Raw genomic sequence first — 18,426 nt, 5'->3', positions numbered from 1 at the left:
ACTATAATATGCTGAGCCATTTCAGCAACGAACACTAAGCCTGGAAAAGTGACTAACAATAGAATGTGATTATAGCAGATTAAAAACTACAAACAAAAATTTATAGCCCTAATGGAATCTGAGAATACCTGCCATAAGTTTGAAACAGAAAAAAGGCTTTTGGGTGTCTGGAACATTTTTTGTTTATGGGCTAGATTCTACCAAAACATGTATCCATACTAGAGTATTTTACATACTGCATGCATCCCACAGCTCCACCAACTTCAGAACTGAAATCTATAACAATGGTTCAATGGATAGGATGTATAATGCTACAAGATAGAAGACAAAATATGATATGTGCAAGTATTTTGGTTCTACCAGTTGGAATTCAAGTTTTGATTCTTTATGTGCTTACAAAAGAAGTTCCATAAAACCGAACTCTCTAGAAAAAATAAATGAAAGTCAAAAGATTGCTTTTTTTGGTAATGTTAGTGACTAGAGGACAACGTTCTGTTGAAGGACTGGAGAAGAATAAAAAATAAGAAAAATGAATTAACATGATATTGGGGGGTAGTGAAAGGAGTTCAATTGTATTTATTTACTTATTTTACTTCTAAATGACATGCTAACTAAATCATGAATTCCAGCAATTTTTTTTTTCTTGTCTTTGAAGAGCCAGAAATTCTGACAGCAACATGAATAATCAAACTGGGAGTGCAAACAAGCTCAACCTACTTGAAGGAGAAGCATATGCAGGAGTAGATTTGCGTGGAGGTCCCCATCCTTTCATGTTGTATGCTGAAACATGAACGTAATACCTCTGACCCTGAAAATGGAAACAACTGGAGTCAAAACTTACATTTGACTCAAAACCTTGGCTGTTATAACTAGAGAGCAGTCCCTCCCCAATTTCCTTTGAAAATCTCGTAGGGGTGTCAACTAATGAACCATAACAGATGGAAGAATAGCACAAAGATTTCAGGGCAGGTGATTTTCAGAGGGTTAACAGAACACATTGATTCCAATTGACAAATTGTAATTTCTTCTACCACAGCAGAGTCCTGGGAACAATTACTTCAAGAGTAAGGAGGTCTCATTTCTCCTTCTTGCTACAAGCACAGCAGCTGAAGAAGCTTCATCTGGCTGCCACTGAAATCAGTCAGACCTTTATCACTTATCTTGATGTGTAAACCTAGGCCAATGGAAAGTGCTTCTGAAAGTTTAGTTTTCATTTACAGATGTTATATACTCCGGAGATTATAGACAAACACATCGTAAGCACTGTTCTTAAGCATGTCTAAGAAATTGACTGTGCAAGTTTGCTTGATTTTTAACTTAAGAAATTACTTTGTTTTGTTGCTGGAAAATGAAAAGCAGAGGAAATGCATATTGTGGCTCAGCTCCCTAGCAAACAGCTTGACAAATCAAAGATTTCTCCAGAGAAAAGGCTAGGAAAAAAATATTTATTTATATATATATATATTATTCTATTACATAAAATTGGGGTTTTATACTGTGCCCATTTCTTAGCCTTTAATATTAATTCTCCCATTTTGAGACCCTATGTATTAGGGCCCTGGACAATGGCTTTTGAAACATGCCTCCCCCTACTATAACTTTGTAGGTCTGATTCAGTGTGCAGTGAGTTCAGTGGAAAGACTGAAGTTCAATGGATGCTGGCTTGGGCTGCTGTTGATGTTTCCAGTGGAAATAGTTGTGTGTATTTTAAGCAAGCTTCATTTTCATCAGGTATTTTGTGAAATCAAATTTGCTTACACAAATGGTCCTGAACAGGCGATAGAAAGAAGGTGTTCAGGCACATGGTCTGAACTATTCTGGTTGAGAATACATGTGAATATTCATGAATTTTCTCTATTGTTGACCCAGTTCTTATCAGCGTAAAATAAGTATACAAAAATAAATAACAAAAATGAAAATGACTGCCATCAAATGTGCTCCTGAAAGAAGCAGAAGAGAAAGAAGTTATTTTAGTTGTCTGTCATTAGAGTCAGGACTAGATCTTTCATGAGCCTTTGATCTGCACTAAGATTATCCTGTGATCCAGAAAACAGCAGCTTTCATTCCAACCCTTTTGGCTCTACCCTAAGCATGACAACTTATAAACCAGTTCATGCTGTCTGTCTATTCCTTTGTGAATTTCAGATTATGGATACCAGACATATTATGCTTAATGACTGGAACTTGCTGTTAGAAGAAAGGCACTCTGCAGTTGTTACAACAGGCATGGATGCAAATTATCAGTGCCTTTTTATCACTGGGGCAGCAGGGGGCATCAAGATCTAAATGAATCATTTGGCACTTACTGTTTTGAGACCTGTGATGGAGCACCTCAAAGACTGAAGATTATCCATAATTATTTCACCAACCAAGGGAGAAAAGTCTTCTGAACAGCTCCATTCCACTAGGAAACAAGTAGTGGGAACAAATTGAATAAGATTACAGTCCAAGAAAAGAAATCAAAGTACTTTAATAACTTCACAGGTTAACTTTTCTTCTAGCAGTTTACCATTCCATGTGGATACTAAAAGTCCTATTTAGCAATAATGTTTAGGAAAACTTTATACAATAATTAAATTATAACTGCGTGTATGAGAAAGAAAAGCAAAATATTGCTCAAAAGCTTTTCAGGAAAGAATGCTTAAAAATACACTGCAATACAAATCACATTCAGTCAACATTTGCTCTCTGTTAAACAATTTCCTTTTAAAGAAAGGGAAGCACTGGAAAAGAGTAGGTAGAGGATTTGGACCTGCTAATTCCATTAGACAGTTTATATATCAAAACCAACAAAAAGCACAGTTTTGCAATAATATTTGCATAGATAAGCATAGGCTTAGAGTCCTTTGGGTTCCACAGGACCACAAAACCGTAATCACCTAGCCTTGGCTGCTCTGTGTAGAAATAACCAATTGGATAGATTCAACACTGACTATTCTCCTTGTTGATTTCAGTCGGCTTTGGCTCTCTTGTCCAAGCCTGGTCCTGCAATGGTCACTGAAATTAGAGTTCTGAAAGGATCTATGCCTTGTCTTGTCCACTTTTGAAGTGCACTAAGTGGCTCTGGGCTGGCAGATCCCTCCCAAACTGTTCTGCAGCATGAATTACAAAGGGCACCTTCACCAAAGTGCTTCCATCAACTTGTACAGACCACAGTTGTTGTCCAGTTTCTACTTACAGGGTCTGAAATGACCATCCTGCTGTCAGTATTCTTCCTCATTCCTTGCAAAAATTAATGTGACTGTAAAATAGTATCAAACAGACCATGAAAAGCTACCACAAGTTTGTTTTTTTTTAAATACATGCAAGTGGGGAACTGATTGCTGCAGATAAGAAAACAATCTCTCCTTCTTAAATTATATTTTTGTAATGACAGCTACCAGGATTAGAGTTAAGGTTAATCACCAAGTCATACCTCTGTGCTTTAATAACTTGTACCTTCAGACTTAAACTTTCAGGCAAACCTATCAAAAACATAGTGAAATTCATCTCTTAATAATTCTACTGTAGACGGGGAAATCCCTGCGACTTTGTGAATGAGCAACCCATCATGCTAAATCTTTGCCTCCTTTCCAAGAGAGTGTTGGGAGAGACTGCTCTGGTAGTAAACAAAAAGTATCAGCTATCTGTGTAGCTCTGAAGTACTTGGGACTTTAAGAAAGAACAAAAGGCTGGGTGCTTCAGCAATGTAGAAGTTCAATATAAAAATATGCAAGTATAAAAACCTGAAGATGAAGAGGGTCCTTTATAAGAGCCTAGGAACAAGAGCTGGTCTTGTAGAGTGTACCAACTGTGCTGTAAAGGACCTGAGAGCTGTTGGGTGAATTAAGGATGGAGCATGTTCCAGTCCTGTTCTGAACACCCCAAAGGCCTGCTTTGTCATGAACACTGAATGTCTTCGCTGTTGCGGCTTTCCATCTGACACTTCACGTTATGTCAGAGCAGGGGTTTTTTGTGTGTTTAATATATTGGTGACTATGTGTTTTAATGAAGGTGCCCTGTATTCCAGAGCTAGCAAATGCACGATGTGTTGCTGCGGTAGCCAAGATAAGTAGTAATTTTTAAATAAACAGCAGTATAAACAGTTACATAAAACTCATGTAAATTGCTGGCACATAATTTTAGACTGGCTTAAGTTATGCAACCTACTTGTGGCCAAGTGTTTTTTTTTTTTTTTTTTTTTTTTTTATACTCAATTCATGCACTTTAAAATAAAGGGGCGAGTTTGTTTTCACCTGTTTCTTTCCCAGTCACTATATTTCTGTTATATTGAATATGCCTTAAATGGCTTATCAGACAGACAAGAGACAAAGTGGTGGTACAAAATACCTCCTGACGCTTTTGCAGATTCATTCAGGAAAACACCTTCTCCTGAGTAAAATAAATAGCCCAAGCCACAGCAGAATTTGTCACTTCACTTGGCATTTGTTTTTGCTTGCACTTAAATTATTCACTGAATTGCTGAATAGATTAATTAGACCGAGGGACATAACTTATGTTGCTAAGTTGATGGGGTTTACTGAATAGTGTACTGAGTCGGGATTCTGGATTTTATTCTTGCATTTGCTGCTGACTTGCTGTGTGACTTTGGGCAAAGCACTGTGCCACTATGACTTAACCCAGACTCTTATTCAGCAAGGATTCTCTCTCCTTCCTTTCCTCCCTGTGTCCAGAGCCTAGGATGAAGGACTCTGTGATCTTAGCTTGTGTTCCCAAGGGTCTCTGAACAAATAATTGCATTGTTCAATAGCTTCCTTTGAAATGTAAAACTGAAAGAGAGCCCTAATGCCAGAAACCCCTTCACATCATCTTTTTCTGTCTGCTGATCTTTATGAAATAATAATAACAATTTATACTCATAATGTCTTACCAATTTAAAGCAACAAGACAGCTAGGAGGAATCAATGTGTTGGTGTACACAGCATCACCAGCTCAGATGGAGAAAAACATTCTTGATTTTTTTTATGTTTGCAGTATTTGGTCAGCTCCTCCTAACTGCCTTGACCTGCCCTTCCAGACTAAATCAGAAATGGATACCAATTTTTGCAGATTTGAGTTCAGGCTCTCTCTATGCCTCTCAGAATTTGGAAATTCTGCGAAGAATGATAGCAGGGAGACAGGTTATACCAGCTGTACAGAGTATTCACAGAGATCCCAGCATAATGCTTCCACCAGGAAAAACAAACAAACAAACAAAGATTTGGCACTGAGGAGTTTTGATGTATTTCCCTGTATCTCCTGTATCTCTCTCTCTCTCTCTCTTTATTTTTTATTTATTTATTTATTTATTAATACTCAATTCGTGCACTTTAGAATAAAGAGGCAATATGGTCTTCCAATGTGGCCAATGGTCAAAAAGCTACAACACAACTTAGCATTATAATAACAGCCAAGATTTGTGTCTCAGCCCTGGTATGGCCAACATCGCCCAGTCTGGCTGTGAAAAGAAAAGTGGGAGAAAATACATGCTAGAACTGTGAAAGGGGACTGGAGAATAAATAGGGTTCTTATGCAAGGACTTCACGCCCTAGGAAGGTATAGCAGCCTTGGCTCCGATTCTGCAAATTTCCACTCCCAGTGGGTACATTTCACTCATGTAATCTGTGCAACCAAAGCCAGCATGGGAGTTTATGAAAGTAAGGACAACTCATTTGTGTGAAGCAGGCATGGGTTAGGTTCAGCTTCTTCCCAAAACATAATACCTTAAAATCTAATTAAAAGTGAGTAGTTGGGCAAATGCAAACAAATAAGTCATCTATCAAAATGTACGAGACAAACTGGAACACTGCATAGCACTGTTAACAAAGAAAGTAAACACGCAAACCCTAATTCAATTAATCTGCTTAATGGGATTCCACTGCTTTTCCTCTGGTTCTCCTGTAATATATTTTTAAAGAGGGACATTGCTGAATAGATGTTAATTACTCATATTTAAGGCTTTTATTCCTTTATAAACTAATCCCTACAGTAATTTAGAGATTTTTCACCACTCCCTAGCACTGCAGCCAGGTGTCACAAGCAAAACTGTCTTGATTTGTAGAATTTTTACTTAATTTAATTTATTGCCAATTAATCTATTCACTAATTCAGATTGAGAAGAAAGAAAATATAAACAATTAAGCAACCACTTAAGCAAACACCCTTTCCCAGGCTCAATTTAAGCCAAATACTTATCCACCCCTTTCCTAGTATCAACTTCCCTTGCTTCCACCAGAGGGTTATACTCAGCAGTGGGGTTTTCCATCAGTTTCAGAGCCGTCTGGGCCAGTTGTGAGCAGCACCCTTCAGTTCCTGGCCTCCTCCGACACCCACGGCCCCTGGCTACCAACATCTGTCAATATATGCCTGACGCAGTACTCAGGCATGAATTAGTGGGTGCTCATGCGTGAGCTAATTGGGTGCTCAGACATGAGTTATTAGGGTGCTTGTGTGTGAGCCAGCTGGGCACTCATTAGTAAATTAATTGGGTGCTCATGCATGAACTGATTGGGTGCTCATGCATTAATTGATTGGGTGTTCATGTATGAACTAATTGAGCACTAATGCATAAAAACAGTAAACCCTGCAATTTATGTTCAACACACAAGGTAAGAGCTTGAAGCAGATCCAAAGACCTGATTCCAACTTTACGTTTATTTATCAGTTCTGTGGGTCTGATCTAATCACTAGAGCAGTACCAAGTTCTGGTTGGAGAGGCAAAATGGCTTACTTTTAGACCCTTGTAAATGAACAAGAGAAGTCCATGATGGATCAGAGAAGACTTCAGACAAACTGGTGACTAGGAACACGTTGCCACAATCCCTTTAAGATATTCTGTTGACTTATCTATCTTATTAGCAGCTTATGTTGGTAAGTCGCCAGTGAGGAAGCATTTCCAAACCCATAGATCAGAAGATCTGCTAAATGGGGAACCTTCTTCATGAGAGAAACTGAAGGCCTTGTGTTCCAGACCTGCCACACTACAGGAAATTCACCTCTTCTACGCCCTGTGTATAAACTAGAAGCTCTAATGCTTAGCCATGTACAATTCATTGTTAAAATTACACATTAATGCTAGTAAGTCAAAGCAAATATAAAAAGTAAAGCAATGTCTAAAATTCAGCAACATCAAGGTATGAGCCTTTTTCTTAGACACCAAAGACAGACAAAACCAGAGTCTATATGTCTAGGTTTTCCCACAGCCATTCGTCTTGGGCTGCTGTTTAAAATCATTGTAAAACACAAAGCAGAAGGAAAGAATGACTGGACTGAGTAATTGCTGTCTGATCAACTACATTAGATAACTACACCATCACTTAGTAGCTAATCCAGGCTCAAAGGTGCTTTTAAATATACAGCAAACAATGTAAAGTTTAAGAACTATTTTTTAAGTTCAACACATGCTACAAACCTTAACAGGAGCTAGAAATAGAAAGGTTTGTTCTAACTTTTATACATTTTTATACTTGCTAAGCATAAAAATAGAAGTCAAATTGCACAGTCCTGTTAGCTACCAAAATGTAACATGCAAATAAAGTGCCCAGGAGACCTAATAAAATGCCATAAATGAACTACTGTAAAAAATATCAGACCACACCTATTCAGCAGGATAAATTCAAATGTCTTACAAAGGAAAGTATTTTCTTTCCATTTTATAGAACAAGAACTGTTTCAGGGGAAAGAAAAAGTTTCAGAATATACAACGAAACTTTGAATAATAAGTGAAAAAGGTTGCAAGATCAAGTTGAATGCAGAATGGTAGTCAATTCCACTATAAATTGGAACAGGATCAAGCAGTGATGTAGCATCTACTGTTCGAAGATGCATAGGTAATACTGTTAAAGCAACGCATTTTTGTACCTAAGATTGCCTTCTGCAAGCATTCAGTTCCATAACCAAGGTTCTTCTGGAAATCAAACAAAGCAGAGGCTTGCTGTTTTTGCCTTTGATACTACTATGTGAACAGTTAGTTGCCACCAAAGTGAAAAAAAAAAAAAAAGCTGGAGATTTTGTAAATATATGCACTCAAGTCTTTGTGTAAACTCTACCTACTAGGCTAGCCAGATCTGTCTGGAGCCAAACCCACTGTGCAATACTGGATGGATCACTGCAGGAAGCCTGCTATGGAACAAACCTAAACTCAATCAAACATGGCAATTCAACTACTGATAAACAAATCAAATACACAATTATAAAGCGTACAATATATGAGTGTTTGTACATGCTTGCAGGGACAGAGACAGACACAAACTGACAAGATTATTTAGTTGTGAAAGTACTACTCTTGAATGTAAAACATGCAGAATCACACAAAAATCATAGACAGTTTTTGTAAAATCTTTGAGGTTTTACTCACCAAAATGTTCAATGAAAGACTTCCATTGACATAGTGAGATGTCAGTTAAAAATCTCAAATACTGACTTTTTTGAGCTACAGAACACATATCCTACAGGCCCAACCTGGCAAATTTTCTCATTTTATAATCTCATTTGTTGGCCCTTAATGAAAGGTGGCTCATTTAATCCTTTGATTAAATTTCATTTGATTAAAGATTTCCAATGATACCACCAAATTCCTGGATAAAAGTGCTTGCCTATAACTGACATACAACATGTGGCCATCCTATAGCAAAATACTGAGGCTAATGCATTTCTAACTAGGACTGAACCAGCAATTTAAAGACAATTTAAGTTACTCTAAAGCAAAAAAAATCTGAAATGAACCACAATTGCCTTGGAGGAAAGGAGGCAGGAAGTGACTTTGTCAAAATTTAAGCAAGACATAACTCCCTCTTTCCTGATTTAAGCTGTCTGCCTCTTATTTTTTAGAAAAGTTACATTGACATAGAAAATAAAAAAATCTTCTCTCCATCCAACAGAAATCCTAGAAGGCAGCTGGGCAATCCAGACTAACATGAAATATTCTGCTAAAATAACAAACTAAATAAAAAGGTAACAAGGGCTAAAGCAGCCTAGACAGCTTAGCATCACTATCTGGAAAATAACTTGGCATCCAATTCCACAGCTACATCCAAACAGAGAGAAGATCAGCTCTGTTTGCTACATCAAACATGTCTCAGATTTTTTTCTGTCTTCCTCTCTCTTCAAACATAAATAGTTCCAGGCTCTTAAATAAATTAGCTCAACTTTGGTTATACAAGCTGTTTCATTTTTCTCCAAAAGGGGATATAGATGTTTGTTTAAAAATGGTAAATAAAATATAAATGGAGATTTTCCATTGCATAGTGGTCCTTCCCAGTAGGTAATGTTCAGCACTGTGTCCATTTTTCTTTCTTATCCTATACTTGGGGATCAGACCACTACTATGACTATTTCTAATGGAAAACTCATGAAGAATAGTATGCAATAAGACAAGGTTAACCTGTACTTATTGACTGTAAAAGAAAAATAAATACCAGGTTTAGAATATATAGAAAATAAGTGCAATAAAATTACTTATCATCATAAATTGTTCTTTTAATTAATCTTATTTTTCTGTGTGTATGTGTTGTGTGGAACCTGTGAACCCTAGAAAGACAACCAGTCTTAGGAGTTCTACCAAGCACTTACTAGTCAGCTCAACAGCTCAAATGGAGATGTTTCTAGGAGTCAAGTAGCACCTAAGTGGATTATGTATTTGCTGTGGTTTTTTTTTGTTGTTGTTGTTGTTGTTGTTGTTGTTGTTTTTTTGCATCAAGATGGTTACTGTAGCATACCTCTAGGGTAAAAACGTATCATGCAGTAACAACACTTTAAAAAAAACATTTTATAAAAAGATCCACCATAGCTTCAAATGGTGGTGTTATTTTTTATATTAGCATGGAACATTTTGATTGTGTTTACAAAAATGTAAAACTAAAGCAGGTCTTAAGTACTTCCATGATGGAATGTAAAGTTTGGCTTTAGGGCATGATTAACCAAGGGCATGGGTTTTTCTTCTCAGTATTACAGCGATGCTTCACATCCTTCCTAAAACTGGCTGGAGTGAGGTGTCTCTGGCTTTGAATCTTTCTGTAGCATGGAGTGGATTATTACTATTATTATTGATTTATGGTATGCCTGTCTGCTTCCAGCCTCAAAACACTTTACTAAGTTACAATATACATTGGAATTATTTCACATCAGCCACCACCACGTTGTAGCCTTCTCTGGAGGGAAACTGAAGGGAGCCATTAGGATGGTGCCTGCAACATTAAACAACAATCCAGGAGAGGAAGTAGAGAATACTCTGGCTCCTTAAAGCAATGGCTCAACAGAATGCAGTCACTGAACTGCCATCCAGCTGGGACACCAAAGTCAATACTCATTCACTGTGTGTGGTTAAAATTAAATCTTCTAATGAAGTGAGATGGTTTTAGTGGTTAGAGAGTGAGTGCAAAGTATTATTCTCCTGTATTATTATTTGTAAGTCATACAGCTAACAAGGGAAAAGATCACACACAGGAAAATAACAGACAGTTAGATAATGTTCCAGGCCTAATTTCTAAATGACATTTGAGCAAGTAAAATTTGGAAAAATATGTTAAAAAAATACAGAAAAAAAAAAGGAATTGGCAGCTTCTCAATGTTTTTAGGGAACTAAACTAAACTGAACAGAAGTGATGTCAGTTTTCATCCCCTATAATTCTGGTCCATAGAAAAGAACATTATTAGCTTCTGTTAATGAGCAGGTATTCCCTACACACTCCTACAAATGCTTCTGATTTTTTATTTGCTTAGAAAAAGAAATGGTAAAGTATTGAGCAAAATAAAACCTAACATTTTATTTCTGTCCCTGAATCAGCAAAATGCATAGATTATTTATTTATTTATTTATTTATTTATTTATTTTGTATAGGAGATTTATACATGTGACTGAAAAGATCCTCAGACAATGTTATCAAGCTCTCCTTTCAGGGTAATTGCTAGCTGGTTCTAATCATTCCTACAAGAGATCATTTGAACGTTTCGTTTTATGACCCCTCAAACTAGCACACAGAATCTCACTCCATAATGTAATAAACAATTCTACAACCAGTGCTTAATTAATTCCCGAAAGTCATCAAAAGCAGCTATTAATGATGTTTCTTTTTATCTAACCATAAATATGTGAGTCTCTTGGGATAAAGTATTAAAAAAGAACATTCTGGCAGAACTGTCAACTTGATAAAGCATAAAATGAGCACCAGTGAGGGTAATTCAAAATATGACGGCAAGGCTACCTAGTCTGATTAGAAAGTTAGGTCAAGTTGGATTAAATTTCTCTTAATGTTGTGCTTATTAAGATGAGGACAGAACAGACATGGTGTGAAATAGACAATCCAAATGAATAAGCAAGATAAAATACTACAACATTTAGAAACTGGTTGTAGTATTCTGATTTAAAAATCAGTTCTATATGGGAATTTGCTTTATTGTGAAAATATCAACATTTACTGTAATGAGAATATGGACAGTGTTTCAGGGTTGTTTAAAACCTGCATATCACAAAGAGCAGGCTGATATTTTCAAGAGAACTTAAATGTTTCGGGAACCCAAGTATCATTTTCACAAGTAAATCTGGCAGTAGGAAGCCCTTAAATGAAATTTAGTTTCCTGGCAACCCAACCCATTGTTGAAAATTAGATTTAAGCTCCTAAAGGGCTTTGATGTTTTTGCAAATCACACTTCCTGCAGCACTGCACAGCTGAATAGGTGTAATACAGTAATTTACCCTTCTATTGAGGCTATCAAGAATGGAATCACTTTGATGGTTTTAGTGATGTCTGGCATTTTGTTTGGTTTTGTTTTTTCCCTTTGCACTATGAAAAAAATAATTCTGGGCATATCCAGTGATGACTGGCATCTGTGATTGGAAATAGAGAGAGAAGATTGAGAAGGCACATGCCTTTTCCAAAATAATCTTATGTACTCCTTTGTGTGCTTGTGCAGTGGAGTCTGTTTGGTAGCATGTTCGACCTTTGGAGGAACTCCATGAGCTGTTCGGCACTTGATGGACTGCAGCTTTCTGAACATCTCCTGTTGAAGCAATCGTTGTGACACCTACACTCAGAAACATGAAATATAATGGTCTGGACCTAACCATTATGGTTCTTACTACGTGAATGGAAATCCAAGGTACAAATACCTATAACAATGAGGTTTTAGTTATTAATACAAAGGAACAGATACAACAGGAAACGTTGAGAAACACAGTTGAAAATAATTTCAGACTCTTTCGGGCTCTGCACTCCCCTGGAGTATGCAAAGAAGGCCTCAGATCTTCAGGACAGTGCTTTCAGATCTCTTGACCTGTGGAAGTATGCAAGCTCCTACTGAAGATGAAGGCTGCTGGTTGCTGCACTTAACATCGAAGACCTTACTGTTCCAGATACTTTAGAAAACCTGCACGTTCCTTTAAAGAGGAGTTTTTTAAATTTAAATTTTCTCATTTTCATATTTGTTTCAATCTTTGGTAAAACTTTTTTTTTTTTTTTTTTTTTTTTTAATATTGGGATTTTCTGTGAAAGAGAAATTCTGTTTTGCAACCATTTTCTATTCAACAGAGCTATTCAGATGAAAGCATTTTCCTATTCATTCCACTTTGCAACTAACTGGTGCCACCCCATATGTATTGCTCTTCCAAGAATGATGTGGCAGCCCTGGAATAGCTAATTAGTTGGGCTGTATAATGCCTCTGCCAGAAGTTTCAGCTTCCAGAGGCATTCCTTTACGCAATGGTAGTGTGGGTTTGGCATTTGCAAGGATACACACAGTTTCAGAAGCCCACAGGCACCAAAAGTTAGCCTGTGTTTTATAGCTGGCTCATCTCAATCCAGTCACTGAGCTGATGTCCTAACCACAGTAAGTCAAGTAAACTCCTTCAAAGCACTCAAGGAGAAAGCTTTTGGTTAATTTATTTTTCCTTTTTAATAAAAGCTTGTCTTTGAGGATTTTTATTATTTTTTTTTTTTAAAAGAAAAATTCAACTACTACAGCTATTTATTGTGAAAATTATTAAATTCTAACATTTCTAGTGAAAACACCTTTCTCATTTGGCCCTCAAATTTTTGTAGGTTGTTAAGGTAAATGAAAGATGTTTAAATCCAGTACCTTTATACTTGGTCACCACAGCTGAGTTGACACTCAGAGGTTCTTGGAAGGTGACAGTGAGTGATGTACTGCTTGTTACCATGAGACAGACATTGGTTGGCGCCTCAGGGGCTCCTGGGAGAGAAGAGAAAACATCAGCTCTTCATCACAACAAATCCTATTCAAACAATGTTTCAGAGTCTTCAAAGAACCCACTGAAAATCACTCTGCAATTGTGAGCTTTGGGTTGTAGGTGTTTGTGTTGTAGGTGTTTGTGTTCTCTGCCTTTTGAGAATTTTAATTAGTGCTCCTGCTAACAATATGCTGCAGACACCATTTGTTTCTATCATGCTTTTTGGCTCCTTTCAGTTAAAAATATCTTCCTGCATATATGTAACCCAATAAAACAGATTCATGCTAATTATGTCAATGAAAAGCCCCTATAAATCTCTTGGGGTGGGTAGGAGGAGAGAGAAAGGACAAAACCACAAAGAGCTAATTAAACCTTTATGGTTTCACTAACAAATGCAAATATATTAAATAACAGAAAACATTTTTACATTATTGTGATGCAGAAATTGCAAATTCCACAAATGTTTCAGTGCGGTAGTTCCAAAATACATTTGTCAGTTGAGACCTAACATTTTGGAGAAAAATAAAAAAGTTTAATTCACAGAATATCAATCATACTCAATTCAGAAATCAAACAGAATGGCATTACTTACTGCTGGAGCCGATTTTAAAAAAATCATTATACAAACTTACAATACTGCTGCATTTGCTATATTTAATGTCTAATACAAGGAGCACTGCATCTCTCTAGAAGTAATCTTAAAATACAATAAATTTGAGAAAATTTTTTGTAAGTACACATATATAGAGATGGCTGCAAAAATGTTTATAGCAATGATTATATTTCATTTAATAGGAAACGGCTAAAAGATCTAAATGTGAAGCAGTTCAGCTATGTTTACTCCTTCCCATGGGCCCAAATTCACATTTATTTTGGGTAGACTCACTTGCAGAATGGTTTAAAGTGGCCCAATCTCTGACTACACTGATGAAATTTTGTATGTAGATGCCAACAAAAAAATTACGTTTTCATGGTTTTATATGAAAAATAGTCCTTTAAAAAAGGTATTTACAACAACCCCATTATTTTAAAACAAAAATATTTTAAAAAATCAGAATAAAACAACAGCAAAAAAAGACTAAATGTTCCTCTCCCTTTTTATCCACATTCATATATTTTTCTAATTGTCCTATTTTAAACTTTGATTACATGAAATGAAATCCAGAAGTAAACGTGAAGTGAAAGAAGAGGGACAGAATCATTAGATTCTGAACCAGGAGTTGTGGATCTATCTCATCTCAACAGTTTTACATGGCCCACTCCCTTTAGAAGCTGTGTGCTTGCTACTCTCAGATATTTGTTCCTCTCTGGTCCTAACATCAATTTCTTTCTCATTCTGTGCAAGACTATTTAATTGCGTATGCCTTAGTTTTCCCATCCTAACATTCATCTACTTCACAGCAGTGCTATGAAAATCAGTTAGAGCACCCTTTCTCAACAAAGGCAGTGTTCTCAGTTGTAGAGTTCTTGTCTTGAACTTTGCAACTATTTTCTTCTACTTACTAGCATGCTCGTAGCCTGCCTTCATGCGCTTGTATAGCCTGTATCTCCATTCCCAAGCTTTTAGTTGCTTCTCTTTTTCTGTGTTGTCTGTACCAAGGCCTTCATTCATCACCTGTGCAGACAATTCAGTAACTCGCTGCTGGGCTTCCTGGACCAATGTACTCAGATGCATTGACCTGCTTTCCATGTCAACAACTACCAAGAAAAGGGAAAAATAAAAAATGGCTTGAGGGACTCACATGACAAAATTCTGGCCTTATGAATTCCAGCGTAACCTATGTAAGGTCAAATCTTTGAACACTCTGCCTTCCAATAGATATTTTATCATCAGCTTGATTGGAGGTTGGTATTGGTTATTGATAAACACATACAATATATAAATCTCTACAAAAGAGATCTAATTGGAAAAGTTAAGAATGAGAACTTTATGCTTAAGGGCCATGGCTGGGAAACAATGGCTCTCTTTTCAGGTTTTTCTTGTGCCTCAGTTTTGCCCATGTAATATCTAATTAGTCCTCTGACAGGCTTGACAGATAGTGAGCAGTTTTACATGTGGAGATTGTTATTCACCAGTACTCAGAATAATTTTAATTCAAAATTTAGCAGTCCAGATTGCCAGTATGAACTATCGTGTACTATATAAAGGTAAAAATGACAATCATATTGATTACAAAACAAAAAAGGTTTGACCTGAACCCAAGTCCACAAAACTGCCCTAAACCAGCCCCTTGATTATATAGAGAAATGTGATGAATCAAGCACTATTTTCAGAATTGCTCTTAGTCTGAAATTGTTTAAATCTCTTTACAGATTAGAAAATAGGATTTGTAAAGCTACTTAATCTGAGAAGAAATGCAACAACTAATTTGATGTTCAATATGCAGGATATAATGTATAAAAGAAGGAATTCTGAAATCACAGAAAATAACTATTCTCTGGTGTCTGGTAATTTGCAGAAGAATTCTGAAATAGTTTTAAAAGACTTATTTATCCAAGACTCTTCTCTGGCACAAGTCACTACTCTTAGCAATAGTGTGGTGTTGCTCTCTAGGGACAAGCAGGCTGTTAGTTTCCCGAAGGTTTTTGTAGGAACAGCAGCAGTGTTGCACAGGCTGCACTGATCATTTACTTGCATAAGCCAACCAGTAACAATTTCTGGAAACATCAAACTGTGCCATATAAGGGACTAAAACTCTGACTGGCTTTTGACATCAAAACACTCTAGACCAAACTTCTTGTTCAAAACAGGGCCAGCTACAAGGTCAGGCCAAGTTACTGAGGGCATTACCCATTCTGGTCTTGGAAACTTCCTAGGACAGAGTCTTTACAACCCCTCTGGGCAACCTGTTCCACCGCTTTACTGTCCTTATGGTGAAAAAGGTGTTTGTTTTATCTGGTCTGAACCTCTCTTGCTTTAACTTTGCCCGCTGTCTCTCATTACAATATCACAATTGAATTTTATTAGATCTAAGTATAATGCTACATATTAATGTGAAAAGTACCACGGGATCTTTAAAACCACAGGAGGAGAGTGAAGAATTACTCAACACCTCTGACATCCGAAAGGTTGTTTTTGAAGAATGTTTGTTTCTTAGACTTTGCTTTCAGAAGCTGGCTTGTAGCCATCCTTCTTGAAGTTTGATCATTCTTCATACAGACATCAGAGACATATGGCCAGGCTTACTGGAATCTGCTGGTATTCTCTAAACTGCTGTTTACTGGGAGGCCAAAGGTGACGGGGTTTCCTGGCTTCATGCCTACAATAAGCATGCAACACATCTGATAGCACAACAGGACTGAGAAAGGAGATTTTATGTGCCAGAACTTCAGGTGATTGTGAATTGGCATTGGTTCAATTTCTCACTGAGTATCTGTTCCTCTCTGATCGACAATTGTCAGGTCTTGGAAATGTGTCAGTTCAGCCACTGGAAATTTTAATCTTATTTATATTTAGGTTCACATGAATAAGACTAGCCATATATGATGAATAAGGATAACTGAAAAGATTGATAACAGTAGACTTCGACAACAGCAAATGTTTTTCCTCCTCCCTGCTAAATTAATATTTTAAATGTTGTATTTTCTGATCCTACTTTAAGAGATTTTGGGTTCTTGTGGAGATTTACACAGTCTGAGTTCCATGTGGAAATGAAGATTATAGTTTTACATTCTATTGCTTTATCTGCTCTTCTGCCTATTGCAGGCAGCAGTCCAGGTGATACAGCTGGAAACTATCTGTCCTTCAGATCCTCTTTTCTACAGCATTGAGTCTATAATGAAATTTCAGCTGGGTCACTGGTCACTGATGCCAGAGATTTCTCTATAGGAAGTTTTCAGCGTACACTTGCAATGGGGAATTTCTTTACCTTGCAGTCTCCCAGGTCTTTGTATTGGTGCTATATAATCACTTAATCAGATTAAGAGATACTTGTGTCCTGTCCCAAAACTGCTGTGAGTCAGAATTTTACCTTGAAATCCCCCCTCCTACTGAGCCTGGAGAAGTCTTTCTCAATTGCTCACCACTCACTCACCAGAGAAATGAAAATGCTCCTACTAGGTGCTGAATCATGTTCTTGAAGGCCCGACATCATACAAACAGAATGGGTTTAATTCTAACAAGTTTGGTTAAATAGAAGAAGCAAAGCAGAAAGACTAGAGAAAATAAAGTGGCCACTGTCAGTTTCACAAGAACAAAGTCATATACAAAGCTGTTCCAGACCTTTGTTTTGAGTGCTGAAAACAACTTTTTGCATTTTGCTCTTAAGTAGCAATCATAAATCATTAAAATAAAAATAATAATAATTAATAATTAAAAAAAAAAAAAACAACAACCAACAATCATTTGCTTTTTATTGAGAATACTTCAACCTTTATTTCAATCAGAAAAGCTAAAAATCAAGATAAGTGAAGTGGAAATTTGGTGGGTATATTTTGAAATGGAAATGAGGTGGTTATGTATTCATATTCTCTGTGTTCATAGGCATGTTTGCATTAATTACAGGAAATGAATACTAATTTATGATTGCCCCTGCTCGCCATCAGACTGCATTTATTTACAGATGAGGTCAATGAAAAATTAGTTTAGTCTTTTTTACTGCTGTTTAGAACACTCAAGACTGTGTTTTCCTCTAGATTTGTCATGGTTAATGAATGTTGCTTCAGCAGTCAATCATGTACTCTAAATGCTGTCACACTTTTTTTTAAAGCCTCAGTCATGAACCATGACAGAAAAATAAACAAATAAATATAAAACTAAAAAACTCTTTTCACTGAGCAGCTACACTATGCAAAAATCTCCAGGGAAGGTTAAAGGAGGCCAGAATAAATGATAATATAAGTGCTGTGGACATAGAAAAGCAATAAAGGTGTACCAACACTGAGGGTCTGGCAAAAAAACTCAGCACACACACACACGCACACACACACACTCCAGTGAAAAAACTGGCAATGTTAGTAGCCTCAAGGTGCAATTTCCTGGAGCACTGAGATTGACATGCCAGCACTAAATGTTGTTAATTTAACTAACTTCAAATTAATGGCAGAGTCTGCAGTGGCCGAACCCCTCAAACACAGTCTCATTATAGCCTTGCTGGGAATGTCCTAAATATAGGCATTGACAGTTTGAAACAAATTCGCATACAACATTGGTGTATTTTTAGACATAAGTAAGGCGTCAGAGTTTGTGTCATGGTTTACGGTTGATTAATTGGGTTGGTAAGTCACCCTCCAGCCCACAAATTGTGCATAAAAATGCCCATGAA

At 36.8% G+C, this 18,426-nt stretch overlaps 1 protein-coding gene across 3 annotated transcripts in view; it reads right to left on the bottom strand.

Moving 5' to 3' along the window:
• Window positions 1–18,426, bottom strand: part of ANKFN1 (ankyrin repeat and fibronectin type III domain containing 1) — a 139,474-nt gene that overhangs the window by 37,895 nt on the left and 83,153 nt on the right. For all 3 annotated transcript variants that reach the window (XM_021267303.4, XM_072025674.1, XM_072025675.1), the window contains 4 exons: window positions 14,666–14,860; window positions 13,051–13,164; window positions 2,307–2,404; window positions 718–808 (listed from right to left, as the gene is read on the bottom strand). In XM_021267303.4, the coding sequence (XP_021122978.4) occupies window positions 718–808; window positions 2,307–2,404; window positions 13,051–13,164; window positions 14,666–14,860 (498 nt within the window). The remainder of the gene's footprint in view (window positions 1–717; window positions 809–2,306; window positions 2,405–13,050; window positions 13,165–14,665; window positions 14,861–18,426) is intronic.

This window comes from Anas platyrhynchos, chromosome 19 (assembly GCF_047663525.1).
Source record: "Anas platyrhynchos isolate ZD024472 breed Pekin duck chromosome 19, IASCAAS_PekinDuck_T2T, whole genome shotgun sequence".
Lineage (NCBI taxonomy): Eukaryota > Metazoa > Chordata > Aves > Anseriformes > Anatidae > Anas > Anas platyrhynchos.
Note: the sequence above shows the minus strand (reverse complement) of the source record. Positions and strands in the feature narration are given on the sequence as shown.